Source organism: Urocampus carinirostris, chromosome 1, assembly GCF_059441175.1.
Source record: "Urocampus carinirostris isolate Australia breed hairy pipefish chromosome 1, RoL_Ucar_1.0, whole genome shotgun sequence".
Classification (NCBI taxonomy): Eukaryota; Metazoa; Chordata; class Actinopteri; order Syngnathiformes; family Syngnathidae; genus Urocampus; species Urocampus carinirostris.
In genome coordinates this window covers 51130037-51144369 of record NC_142349.1, presented here as the reverse complement: position 1 = coordinate 51144369, position 14333 = coordinate 51130037, and the positions used below count along the sequence as shown (strand labels likewise).

The 14333-nt window shown below is 39.6% G+C and overlaps 1 protein-coding gene across 2 annotated transcripts; it reads left to right on the top strand.

Moving 5' to 3' along the window:
* The first annotated feature begins 2139 nt into the window (after nt 1–2139).
* On the top strand, nt 2140–13950 carry tnnt1 (troponin T type 1 (skeletal, slow)). Of its 2 annotated transcripts, XM_088344453.1 has the most exons (13): nt 2140–2285; nt 7167–7194; nt 7284–7300; nt 9832–9927; nt 10004–10022; nt 10266–10326; nt 10500–10616; nt 10755–10832; nt 11672–11785; nt 11863–11972; nt 12095–12185; nt 13621–13661; nt 13734–13950. In XM_088344453.1, exons 2-13 carry the CDS (start codon nt 7169–7171, stop codon nt 13777–13779), a joined length of 816 nt encoding a protein of 271 aa, XP_088200579.1. In that variant the 5' UTR covers nt 2140–2285; nt 7167–7168; the 3' UTR covers nt 13780–13950. The 2 variants fall into 2 exon arrangements, with proteins under 2 accessions (XP_088200579.1, XP_088200587.1); XM_088344461.1 differs by lacking the exon at nt 2140–2285 and having other exon boundaries at nt 7159–7194.
* The last annotated feature ends 383 nt before the right edge of the window (nt 13951–14333 follow it).

The following is a 14333-nucleotide window of genomic DNA, read 5'->3' as shown; positions in this document are numbered from 1 at the left end:
CAACTCATTCGCTCATTCACACCATTTTGGACCGGAGTGCCCAGTGGAAACACACACAAGCATGGGGAGAACATGCAAACTCCCCACAGAAAGGCTGGTAGCTCACCTGGTTGCTGCCACACATACCATCTGAGCTAAATAAATTAATCTTTGTAGAGGTAACTCGGTATTTATTCTTAACATATAGAAAAGCAAAATGGCCCGGCATTGCCAGGCCACTATAAAATTGCTTTCAGCTGCGTAGCGTGGTCGGTGGTTTGGAGCTGAAGTACCCAATTTGGCTGCCAGAGACCCCACGAAAGAAGACCACAGGTCAGGACCAATTTGATCAATTTTGTTACTAATTATCGGGAATGCATTAACACAAAACCTAGCTAAAGACACTTGTAAAGGCCTAAAGTAAAACTGAAATTTCACAGAAATTGGTTTAGCTGTTTTGGATGGTATAAAAAACGAACTTCCGTATTTTCCATACTATAAGGCGCACCGGGTTATAAGGCGCACCCCCAAAAAATCGTTTTTAGTCCTATATTAGTGATTATATTTAGTGAGATCCAAGCGGCGCTGCCATGAGCGGCTGCCTTTCCAGCAGCTCCCCTGTTATCTCTCACTTTTTGTGATTTTTTGTTTCATTGTCTGCTTCTACCTTCGGTGTTTTTCTTCCCGTTTTGACAACTACACTATGGATTACTTCTATCCTATGGACATGGGTTTTAGCGCACAAAAATGCGTTTATTCAAGGAATCCACTCCTTGCCCTGAAGAATTTTCGTGCCGGCGTGATGAAGGGGCCTATCGTGGAGGAAGAACCGGAGCTAGCTAAGTCTTCGGTACCATCCGCAATCATGGTAAATGCGAACTCACTACCAAATGAGATCAACGAGTGCTGGTGGAAAACATCGAAGCGCACAGGGAGCGCAGTTGCTGTGTTTTGCGGAAACGTGGCTCACGTTTAGCATTCCGGACGCTAACGTGTAGCCACCCGGAGCTACCCGGAGCAATCCGGCTTCAGCGTCGCTATACAGGGACACGAAAGCCTACGGGAATCGGAGAAGAGACGGACTCGCTAACACGAGGTGGTGTATCCCTGGACACAAAGAAAAAGAAAAAATACGGTAGTTTATATTGTTATCTTGTTATTACTTTTTTGGTGTTAGAAGAATTTTAACCAGGTAGGTTACGTTTTTTTGTAATATTACTTCTGTTAGATTCCCCAAATAAAGCAACTTGAGTGTTTTGGGGTATTCCGTATCCCACAATTTTCTTTAAACAAACCATAATTTGTCCTAGTAATCTTGTATTTTTGGACACAGCCAAAATATATGCATGTGGTCAACATTTTCCTCTCCAAATTCTCTCCAGTATGGTTGTTGAACTTTCTCCTAATTTTGGGAAGAATACAAAAATCTGACCAGGTTCTTCCAGTTAAATTCCCTCAGAATCCAGGAGCCTGTGGATCTGCACTGTGTTTTACAGATATTCCGCCGCTCATCTTCTGTTATTTTTAAATTAATCTCAGTTTTCTTTTAATATGGAGTGATGAAAGCCCACTACATGTCATCAAACATTGGTACATGTCAGAAATGGCTGTAAAAGATTTACCTTTGTAGGCCATTAAAAAAATTTGATGACCTTATGACCGGTCACCAGTTTGATTTCTTTGTGATGGTAGTCCTTCGATTGAAGGTTATGAAAAGAGTCACTTCCCCACATTTTTCTTTCAATTCCACAAAACTCGTTTTTTTGCTGTTCTCAAGTGACATTCACCTTACTTGCTATCCTCACCCTCTACTGAGTGGCACAGAAGTTATAAATGGTCTTTGAACAAGAAGTCTAATGGAGGCTTTTGCTTGCACTAAATTATCTGTATAAATAGCCCTTTCACCCTGCGCCATAACTCTTCTTCATCTTTGTACAGTGCCCCACCCTCTCTATCACTCATTCAGCCAGTCCTGCTCCACCTGTCTTGGGCCACAAGCCTCCATTTGTCCTGTTCGGTCAGCCTACTGTTCCCCTTAATCCTGCGGGGTGCTCATCTTGCGGACCCTAATCCACTGTTGGCTGTCGGCCCCGACCACGCACGCCCACCTGCAAGTTTGTCTGCGCGCTCACAGCTATTTTGGAGCTCTATATTCAAACACTCCATCATAGTTGTTGAATTCATGAGCACCTAGTCATCTGTAGAACGCACACATGCTTGCGTATTGTTTCCCCCTGCTATAAAACTCCCCTTCTTTGCACTTCAGACAAAGTCCTGCTTGGGTGTCAACCTATCCCTTCATACAGGTCTGTTTGCTTACTCAATGGTTTACAGGTTTCCTTCATTTATAGATACCTGGTTATTTACTTAAATGAAAGAACAATTAACTGGGTGCTCGTTACATTATCGTGGATGTTCCTATGTGTGTTTCTTAAACTATTCAATAGGTATTGTGGATATTGTATCATGTGGTTATTAGACGTTGCTGTGTACTCAGTTGTGTCATTCATGTAGAAATGATCATAAAAAATAATTTATGTAGCGTTAATATGTGCAACGAAGCGCTTTTTTTTAGCAGAACAGATATATTTGGAAGATGCCCTTCAACACTTGGTATGTGGGAGTAACTGGAATTCAGAGAGGAGAACATGCAAACACTGCACAGTGAGACCGGTATCTGTAATTAAACCTAGGTCCTCCAAAATGTGAGGCAGATGTGCTGGGCAGTCTAACCATGCTGTCCACATTGAAAGTGTTAAAAACAAATAATTTCAAGATCGTTTTTTGGTGTTGGAACGCTCGAGACAAGCTATAATGCGGCATTAGCCCAGGGGGTAAAGCGCTCGTCCTGGGATCAAGAGGTCGCATGTTCGATTCCCGGCTATTCCGTGTTATATGTTGAAGTGTCCTTGGGCAAGACACTGAATCCCTCATACCCCCGATAGCAAGTAGTTGCCTTGCATGGCTGACGCTGGTATCGGTTAGTTAGTGTGTAAAAGGGAAAAACTGTGAAGCACATTGTCAAGCGCTTTGGGAGGTCTTCATTGACTTGAAAAGCGCTATATAAATGCAGAACATTTATATTTAATGCTGGGTTCTCCAACAATGTGCCTGCAGAAACCAGGGTGCCCCCTAAGGACAATTGGAGTGCCCGCTGACCTTTTCTGGAAATAGCTCACCAGCGCTAGGTCATTCTGATATTCAGTATAATATTTTTTTAAACGCTGACTGAGTCCATGTAACCCTATTTCCAATAATTAACCTAGTAATAACATAGTCGCAACATGGTAATAACATTACAAGTTGTTATTTTAGAAACGCCCATCAAACTGGGTGCCTTCTGCGCTTATCAGTGACTAAAAGTAGCTCTTGGCTTAAAAAAGGTTCGAGACCCCTGCTATCTTGTAACCTAAGTTGACAGTAACTTGGCAATAACAAGTTACTGTATTCTTCAGACTATACAAATTCACCAGAAATCTGAAGATGCGAATTATACTCTGGCGCGTCTTATATACAATACTTTCATCACAATTAAATTACACTGCATACGCTAACCAGTCTAATCATGCCACCCCCGTTAAAAGTGTTAAAGAAGTATAATTCCATGATCATTTATTTGTGTGAGAACTGTCAAGAAAAACTATAATGTAACCTAAATTGACAGTAACTTGTCAAATTCTTATAATTTCTTTGACTATATGACCAGAAATTAACACTCCAGTGTGCATTATATACCGAAAGATACGGTAGCTAAAATTGGAAATGCATGGTGGTGTCATTCATGTAGAATTGATCACAAATAAATAACAGATGAAGACATAATCTGTGCGACGAGGTGCTCTTTTGTACAGGTCGTCTATATTTGGAAGGCATACGTCGACACTTCCTGAGTAATCCATACATTCACTGACAGTGTTAACATGTTAGCACCTCCTTGTCTTTTTCCCTGTACGCTGTGAAATATCTGACACCTTGTTAGAGTGACTGAAGTAAACAACTGAATTTGTTTTCTGATTTCTTTTTATGAATTATTAATTACATAGAATAGAATAAAACATACTTTTATTATCATTGTTACAAAATGGGTAGAACATATTGTGACAACGAAATTGGACGTGGCACTCCAGTTTCACATTTTACTGAGAGAATTAAAAAAAACAAAAAAGATAAAGATTATTTACACAATATTTACACAAGAAAGTGTGGGCATGTAGAGGCAGAAGATATTTATATCGGGTGTACATGACTGTAGAATAAAGATATAAATGGGTTCATAAAACCATGCAAACTGCAACATTTTTAGAGCTTCTGATTTTATTTGTGCAGTCAATTTAAAGAAGGCATAATCAACTTGTTGGCCTTTTAAGTGCAAATTATTCACTAACAACGCAGTCATCGTGGTGTGATACTCCGTCTGAGAATTCCAGCACATTCATGTTCTCTAAACAGCGTCCCCCTCCTATCGTGAAAAAGGGCGGAAATTATTCACTTTAAATTTGTTTCATCAGCAGAACTTGTGACATTTAGTGATTATTAACAGAGTTCATTTCATAATTTTATTCAGATGTAAAACATAGAACAGTGTTCTCCAACCTTTTTCTGAGCCAAAAGCTATTTTTTGTGATTGAAAAGCGCAAAAGGCACAGAGTTTGGTATGCTTTTTAAAAGTAACTTATGTTATTACTATGTTGTTACTATGTTATTACCAATTTGATTATTGAATGTAGGGTTAAAAAGATTTTGTTAACCACTACAAATATAGTTTTTAACAGAAAATCACAATGAGCCAGCTTTGGTGAGCTATTTTCAGAACATGTCTGCAGGCATCTCAGTTTTCCTTAGAGGGCACCATCCCTGATATAAATCATTAAAAAAAAGAAAAAAATATATTTTTTTAATATTTGAAAGCTCTGACAATAAGTCTGGTCATTTAACGATTAGCTGTTCAGTCTAGGAGAGGTGTGGAATTTGTGAACAAGGCGTCCTACTTCCAAGTTAGAATTGTCACCACCAAAATAACTAATAATCTCCGTTGTGTCAAAGGTAAGCTCGAATTGTATTATTGCATATCGTTAAATGTGTGGGGGCTCAAAATCAAAATATTCTCCTCCTTTGAATAGTTATTTGTTGAAATGAATAGATCTTTCATCAATTTTCCAGGACATTTCCCAAAATACACCAATGGATTTTTTGTAACCATAATTCCAAACTGTAGATTGGACATAACTCTGCGTAAGGACACCATACATCCAGGGAAGCATAGTGGCGGCAATTTTTAAGTTGTTTTCCATCACTGGAAACTTTGACCTTGGTCAAGAGGATGCAATTATAAACTGCTTCAAATACCATTTCCTGGTAAAGGTGGTGTATGTAACCTCAAAATATTCTACTTGCTGTCGCCACCATCATTGCAGCTCCGTTTGTTATTCATGCAAGCATGTGAAATAATTGGATGCTTTCATATAAACTCTATTTGAAAGCTATTTTACTATTTTATCTTTTTGTGGGGTTTGGTTTGGCATTTGGTTTTTGAAACAGTCCTTTTCTTACTCTTGCAATTTTCATCCTGGAACAGTAGAAAACCCAAACTAGGCACATGATATTTGGGATGTTTACAGTTTGTTCGGTGGGTTTTCTTTATGAAGTGTCTCAACACTGAACATTGGCTAGCTTCCATAGAGAGGATTCCTTGGAGATATATAGCCAAAACTGGGTGTGCTGGTGTGACACTTTAAATCTAAACTGTTATTAAAAAGTGTGCCCTATATATAATGGACCACACCAAGAGGGATGACAGTGTTGTTTCAGCTTAACGTGCTCTACAATAGACTTCGCTCACATTAGAGATAAAACGACAAAGAGAATTATTACATGGTCTGAATATTGTCTCCGAGCTAGATTTACTCATTAAAAGAGCCATATATAGCTCGCGAGCCATAGTTTCCTGACCCCTGTCCTAGGCCATTCAATTAAGACAAGCGTAGGATTTTTGTGACCATTGAAGGGACAGTGTGTAGTACTTAGTACCTCCAATTGGTAATAAAAACATACTATGTTTAATAAAAACAACCATATTGATTCAAACAAAACACATGTACTTTCATTAAAACAAGCATTTTCAAATACTCATAGGTCAAGAAATTAGAGTTTATTGCACATAACACAAGTCTCACCTAAAGGGAGCTGAAATAAATGTCCGCCATCTTGCTGCTATGGGTAGCCAAAAACCTCAAAAAGACAAAGGCAAAGAATTTAGAAGTAGAATCGAGCTTTTTGGTCACGGGTAGTCTCCGTAGTTTATGTTCTTCCTTGTGCTTTTTAGCTTTAGTTTTCGGTTTCACTACACCATGCAGCGACATCCAGTGTTCAAATTATACATAATGTCCCTTTTAAGATAAAAACATTGTCATCATCGCTCCTCTGTTGGTGATGTTGGAGTTTCTATTTCTATTGAGTTACTACATTTACAATTTTAGAATATAAACAATACAGCAAGGTCACACAACACTAAAATTATCCCATGTAAGACCAGCGCTTTTTGCTGCTAAACCCTCATACTCTTTAAATCCCCTGTTTGACTCCTGCCACACCCTTCTTTACTTTGACACTCTCCAAAAACTGATGGATGTCAGAAATGCTGAAATCTGCCCCAGTCGTTTCACCTTTTCTTAAAGGTACCCAGTTAGTGTAACTACGACACGTTAACATCTTCAATTTTTTTAAAAGGCCCTGATAAACGGAGGAGTGTATTTAGGAGCAATGCCGTAAACGAAGCGGCGAGAAACTCTATCTGTCTTTGTTTAACCTTTGCCACATTCTCACATGTTGTTCTTCCGTCAATCCTCTAGCATCCTTTGCCAGGAAGGTGTCAGCACACGCCCTTGCTGCCTGCCCATTGTTTTATGTCACTGCAATGGCAGCTTGGGCAAACAATTTATAGCCAGAACAACCCTTAGGATCTGTCATCTCGTTGTATGTTTAAAGTGATAGAGTTTTACGCATTTGTGCAGAGAAGCAAAAGAACCCGAGCTGCTACATCCCGAATTAGCTTCGGATGTTTGATGCTCTTTTGAGCGATTCCATTCGGAAGACTCTGAGAAACTGTATAGTTATTGATAGATGAAATGTAAGTTGTTTGATTTTTTGGGGGGTGTGGGTCCTGCTTGACTCGTGATTCTTTCTTGCAGCCATGTCTGACATAGAAGAGGAGTACGAGTGAGTATCCATTTACTATTCTTCCACAAGAAACAATAACTGAATGTTTTTTTGGAAATAAAATTTGTATTTCTCTGTTTCTTGTCCAGGGACCAGGGGGAGGAGGGTAAGTGCAGAGAGTGTTTTTTCATATATCTCTTGAATGAGTCGTACGGAATTTGGAGCTTTCATGCTCGCTGCAGCCACCTTAGCTTAGCACCCTGGCCCGAGCGACAGCCCCGCTTTTGTTTGCGATCCCTACGCCATCTCCGCCGCTTCGTAAGTGGGTTGGCCACCCACGGAGATCCCGTAAGCCTTTGTATTTCTTGCGGGATATCAAAGGCGGTATAAAAAGTGCCCAAAAAGTCAAAATTTAGACGCAGACCCAAATGTATAAGTTCCTCCTGACTATCGGTATTGTTGGCCACGCATGTGTCCAGAAAAGAAAGCAAAAAAGACAAGAGAACAGTAATAAATAGAAAATTAGCTGAAGAGCTGTGAGCCGCTGCGTCCATGCGCGCCGCCATCATCATCAAACACCTCTGTCTTGTGCCGTCGTTGCAGCTTTTTTTGAGCACGTTAATGATGTTCACGTAAGTACGTGCATGTTGAGACATCGAGACGGATGGAAAATTTAAACAAAACTTGGACATTGGACAGAGATGCAAGAGCACACAGATGACGCCTTATGAGGGATTTGTATTGTAATAAATGCAACAGAGAGAGCACAGTGCCCAAACAAACATGCATTGATCTGATACCAGAAAATTATTGAAGAGTTAAATGGAATTTCGGATAATTGTGGATACGTTCGGGCAGAGGTGGGTAGTAACGGAGTACGTTTACTCCGTTACATTTACTTGAGTAAGCTTTGGGAAATTTTGTACTTCTATGAGTATTTTTAAATCCCTATACAGTGGAACCTCGGTTTTCGAACGCCTCTCAGTTCGAACAAATCGGAGTCTGACCAAAAATTTCGAGAAATTCTTGCTTCGCTGTTCGGTCAAAAAATCGGAGTTCGAACGCCGGTAATGCGTGAGTGCGTACGCTAGGGTGCGATGCTGAGCGGCGTACGGGTGTAGATCGCTCTTTTCCTGACCAACTGTTATCGCGTGCGGACGTGCTTCGTTTTGCTTTCGCTTTTAATGTAGGTGTACGAAGTGTTTTAGCCCCTAATTATGCCTGTCATGAGTCAATTTAGAAAAGTGCTAAAAAGAAGGCAGAAGCAAGTGTCATTAGATCGGTATTTTAAGAGAAAAGAACATCCTTCCAAACAATAATTTTCCTCCCCACCATCCACCTGCGCCTCCTGCTGACCACAACAAAAGTAAGAAATCCTATTCATAATTATTTTCTTTATCCTTTTTTTTATTTTTACACGTTTATGTTGGCGTAATCTTTCGTACAGAAGATTACGATAACGCGAACGTACGATTAGCCTTGGTTAGCTTCAAGTTTACGTTAAACATTCAAGCTAAACATTCAGGGTGTTGGGACAGAGCCCAACATTGAGGGTGTTGGAACGGAGCCCCCTTTCCAATGAACCGCTCACCACTTGTTGCGGAGACCCGGGTGCTAAATGACTTGTAAATGACCTGATGTTTTTATTTTTACACGTTCATGTTAGCGTAATCTTTCGTACGGAAGATTACAATAACGCGAACGTACGATTAGCCTGGGTTAGCTTTAAGTTTACGTTAAACATTCATGGTAAACATTCAGGGTGTTGGAACGGATTAAAACGATTTACATTATTTTTAATGGGAAAAATGATTTCGGTGATCGAACAAATCTGTTTTCGATCAGGGTTCTGGAACGGATTATGGTCGAGAACCGAGGTTCCACTGTACTTTTACTTTTGTGAAGAAAAAACTGTACTTTTACTCCGCTACATTAGGCAACATTGAAGTCGTTACTTCGTGACTTAATAAATCCCCTCCAAGTAATTACGCGTTCGTCTTCATTGTGACGAGTCTTCCGGCAGGCGCGACTATGTTTAACCAATCAAACGGGGCCGCCTCGTCACGTGACCATTTTCAACCTCAGCAAGGGAATCGTTTATGGGTGAAAAAGATAGAAAATTTTTCTTAGCAATAGCGACTATAAAAACACAGAAGAGGAAGAGCACCCTTTGCCTCACATCAAAACACCGGCTAGAATATTCAATGTCTACTTTGTTTGAGTTCATGGGCTAGCTTGCAAAGGGCCTTTATAAAAAAAAAATTCCCACCGCTCCTATCTGCTTTTATTTTACTCTGAGCAACGTTGTTATGCGACGGGCAACACATTAGGTAGAAGGACAGCGGTTAGAGAGTGAGTTTATGCTCATCATCGTAGTTTTTTGTTAGCGTAGCATAAACATGGTAAAAGTACGAAAAGGCCTATTTCAAATACTGTCCAAATGTGAACGCAAATCCCCAAAAAGATTAAAAAGAATAGTTTATTGGAGCACGTCTAAGAAATGCACATTCTTGCACGCCCGTCATGAATGAGCTGATTGAGGCTGCAATGATGACTCAAGCCAAGAGATGGCAGCAGAGAGTAACAAAGTTTAACATTTTGGACAACATCTTTAGGGACATATCAAACAATAAACCCTACCTTTAACATAAACTTCAGGAGTACAAGATGTGTAAAATTTGTGTGTTTGTGTGACAGAGGTGCAGGAGGAAGAAGAGGAAGAAGAGGAGCAGGAATATGATCAACATCATGAGGAGGAGGAAGAGGAGCAGCAGGTTTACGAGGATGAAGCAGGTAATATCTTGTGTCTCTCTTAGTTTTGTGGACTTCTGTTATATCCATCATAATTTCTCTTTCCTTATCTCAACAGAGGAACTCCCTAAACCAAAGTAGGTTTTCTTTTTAATCTCATTGTTTACTTATCTACTGGAAGAAAATATTACTATTAAGCATATTTATATTTTCCATAACGTTTAAGAAAATGATTCCCTTTAGCAGTCGATTTTGACGGATTGATGTGCAACTACACGAAGCAAAGTCCCTTCCTGTTATCTGGATAAAAATGGCCAAAATAATGTCGTTACATTTTGTGAGTGCACAACATTGATTTGGTGTTTTCTCCTATCCTATAGACCACTGGTGCCTCAAATTGCTCCACCAAAGATTCCTGAAGGGGATAGGGTTGATTTTGACGTAAGACGACTTCATGTACCATTAGGAGTGAATTTGGACTATAATGTTTTGATCAAATATTAGTTGTTTTAGTTATTGGTTCAAAGGAAATAGTTGGAAAATGTGTCAAAACCTAATTCCCCTTAATTAAGTACCAATCATTCCAGTAAGTCCTGTCCATTTTGGTCCACCAGGACATCCACAGGAAGCGAATGGAAAAGGACATGTTGGAGTTACACACGCTAATCGACGTCCACTTTGAACAAAGGAAGAAGGATGAAGAGGAGCTCATCGGGCTCAAGGATCGAATTGTAAGTTTGGTGTTGTTAACATTTGTTGGGGTCCACTTTTAATTGTTGTTTGGATGCGCATTCTGCATGCAATTTGGCGGAATTCAAATATTTACTGTCTAATAAAGAGACACCAATTTTAACATATCTTTTTTTCAGGAACGTCGTCGATCAGAGCGTGCAGAGATCCAAAGAGTGAGGGCAGAGAAGGAAAAGGACAGACAAATTAGGATTGCGGTAAAAGAAACACACACACACACACACTCCTTTTATCATACCTACCTCCTACTTTCCATACTTCCCTTGAGCCGTCCGTCTGTCTGTCCGTTTTTTTATGTCTGTATCTGTTTATTTTTTATGTCAGCATCTGTCTATTTTTCGCTCTCTGTCTGTCTGTCTGTCTGTCTGTCTGTTTTTCTTTATCTGTCTGTCTGTTTGTTATTCTCTGTCCGTCTCTATATGTGTCAGTCTCTATCTGTCTTTCTGCCTCTCTGTTTTCCCCTGTCTCTGTATGTCTGTATGTTTGTCTGTCTCTCTGACATTGTCTGTATGTCTGTCTTGAATTGTCTATTTGTTTGTTTCTCTGTCTGTATGTGACATTGTCTGTCTGTCCGTCCGTGACTGTCCTTCTGTTTGTCTGTCTGTCTGCCTACCTGCCTGCCTGCCTACCTGTCTGTCTGTTCTTCTCTATCTATGTTTATTTCTGTCTGTCTCTTTATGTGTTTGTCTCTATCTGTTTTTCTGTCTCTCTGCTTTTCCCTGTCTCTGTCTGTCCGTCTATCTTGTTTCTGTCTGTCAGTCTGTCTGTCTGTCTGTGTGTTTATGTTTTTTTCTGTCTGTCTCTCTATGTGTCTGTCTCTATCTGTCTTTTTGTCTCTCTGCTTTTCCCTGTCTCTTTCTGTCTATCTGTCTCCGTCTAGCTTTGCCTGTCTGTCTGTCTGTCCGTCCGTCAGGCTGACGGTCGTTTTGATACAAAACGTAATGCCATAACTTTGCAAAACACAGTTACTCTATGTGCCAATAAATATGTACATAAGTAATGAAATTTAATAATTTTACATCTCTTGACCCACCAGGAGGAGCGTCAGAGGAAAGAGGAGGAGGAAGCCAGGAAAAAGGCTGATGATGACGCTAAGAAGAAGAAAGCGCTTTCTGGCATGGGAACGAACTTCGGAGGATTCCTGGCCAAGGTCTTGTGACTGCCCTATGACAGAAAGAACAGCAGAATAAAAAGGCCTATTGAGCGAAGTTGTTGTCTCTGTCCTAGGCTGAGTCAAGGAAGGGCAAGCGTATGACAGGCCGAGAGATCAAGAAGAGGACCCTTGCTGACAGGCGACAGCCGCTTGGCGTCGAATGTATGAGAGAAGACTCACTTAGGTAATATAATTGACTTTCATTCGCTATTCGGACTCAATCTTGAAAAAAAGCAAGATTCTTGATTGGAAACACACCCAAAGGTCATGAGTAAAATAATCTCTCTTACACACTTCATTTTTTAGACAACGAGCTCAGGAGTTGTGGAACTGGATCTACCAGCTGGAGTCTGAAAAATTTGACCATATGGAGCATATAAAGCATCAGAAATATGAGGTGAACAGCCACTAATGAGATTTTGGATACATTATTACATTTGTATTGTTTATATTTATCATATTTACATTATGTACTACGATCTTGGTTAGTTTTTCATTTGGGGAATATGAATTATGTAGCTGAAAGCTATTTGATTTGATCCATCTCATGAGGCGGCCGTTTTGTCACATGCTGTTCACTGAAAATGATGTCAGTGTTCTCCATGACTGTGGTTATGAAAATAAGCAAACATTTTGTAATCTTTAGTGGAAACGTGATGTCTCTCCTGAGACGGATCACAATTAGATGATATTTGCTATACCAGCATCGTCAGGGCACCACTTGCTATAGTGTGTCTTAGGCAAGTATAGCCTGGTGGCCCCCATACCTTTCCAGGCCTGTTTTTGGTAGGGGTTTGCTCCCCCACATGAAACAGAAATACAGAAACCTTCATCATCTGGTCGCTGTTGTTTTTGGGTGTAAAACATCATCCCTCTCTCTCAGTATTGACCAGCGGCGGGATGTGACAATACTGATACTAGAAACTTAAATCACTGGGAAAAAAAACTCTTCTGTTTCAAAGTTTTGACTATCACAGGGTACAATATGGATTGCAATGCATCAATACACAATTATAACACCTCGTTGGGCTATTGTGCTCACGTATATCATATCATTTAGGGAAATTATGAAGGTCAACTTTCCATATAATGTCACTTGGCAATAAATAATTTATGATATTTTATCTGAAACAAAAACATTTAAAAATTCTATGATTAAATAACGGTGCAGAGGTTCAGGATTCAAGTCCAGCTACCGCAACCTCCCTGTGTTTAGTTTGCATGTTCTCCCTGTGCCTGCCTTGGTTTCCTCCGGGCACTCCGGTTTCTGCCCACATTCCAAATGCATGCATGTCAAGTTAATTGGCCGTTTCAAATTTTTCCAAGGTGTGAATTAGCGATTAAATGGTTGTATGTCTCTGTGTGCCCTGCAACTGGCTGGCAACCAGTTCTCAGAGATAGCAGGGCTCCAGCACCCCCGCGACCCTATTGAGGATAAGCGGTGCAGATGATGGATGGATAATTAAATGAAAGTGGATTTTTGATCATTTTTAAAAAAAATAGACAATTTAAAAACCTAGTTTATGGTAAAAACTAATTGGTAGATGATTTGACTCATTTCAAGTATTATCTATATTTATCTCCTTATATTTTAACTGTTTTTTTTTTCAGTATAGAGCTGCAAGCATTTGGGACAATTTAGGAAAAATGTATTGTTAAATATATTCTTACAGTAAATGAGTATAATCAGAAGGACATTAGACAACTATTAAACTGATGGACATTTTGATTTTTACTATATTTTTAATTAAAAAGTTGTAGTGTACAATAATGTTATGACTGGTTTTGCATTTCTTTCGTATGTTAACCTCGTTTCTGTATGCTATTTGCAGATTATTGTGCTGCTTAACAGGATTCAGCAAGCTCATAAATTGTGAGTACTATTTCTTTTAATATACATATGTTGATGAATTTTCCACTGAAATCTTGTGTCTGTGTGTTACAGTAAAAAAGGGCATGGCAAAGGGAAAGTGGGTGGCCGCTGGAAGTAAGAGTACAAATTGAAGAATCCAAAATCAAAAAAGGAAATATTATTACTGTACTGCAGCGAGGAGAATAGCAAGAGCAGGAATCATCAATCTGTTATTACAATATTTGGCGTTTCTGTGCGTGGAACCGATTGTTTGGTCGTAATGTATTAGAATAAAACAACCTCATCTCTATGAGTTGGTATCTTTTGTTTTAGAAGTTCACAAAGCAGGCTCAATGGTCATTGATAATGGTGGTTTCAACTTAAGTTCACTCCATGACACAACACAACAATCCAATTTCCTATACATAAAACTGTTGTTCTGCCAAAATGTCTTACCCTCTTGAGATGTCCCACCTTGAGTTGAACCGACTGCAACAATTTAGTTTTTTTTTTTTAATAATCAAGTAAAACTCGGAACACTGAAACTGCACTATAAATATAAAATGAGGTTAGGCATGCTTACATACACTGCGTGATTACTGTAGTCAACAAACATCATGCTAGAAAGCTACCAAAGAAAACACGACAGGCTTAAAAGCTACACCAGAATATAGTATTTTGAAGCAGTGAAAG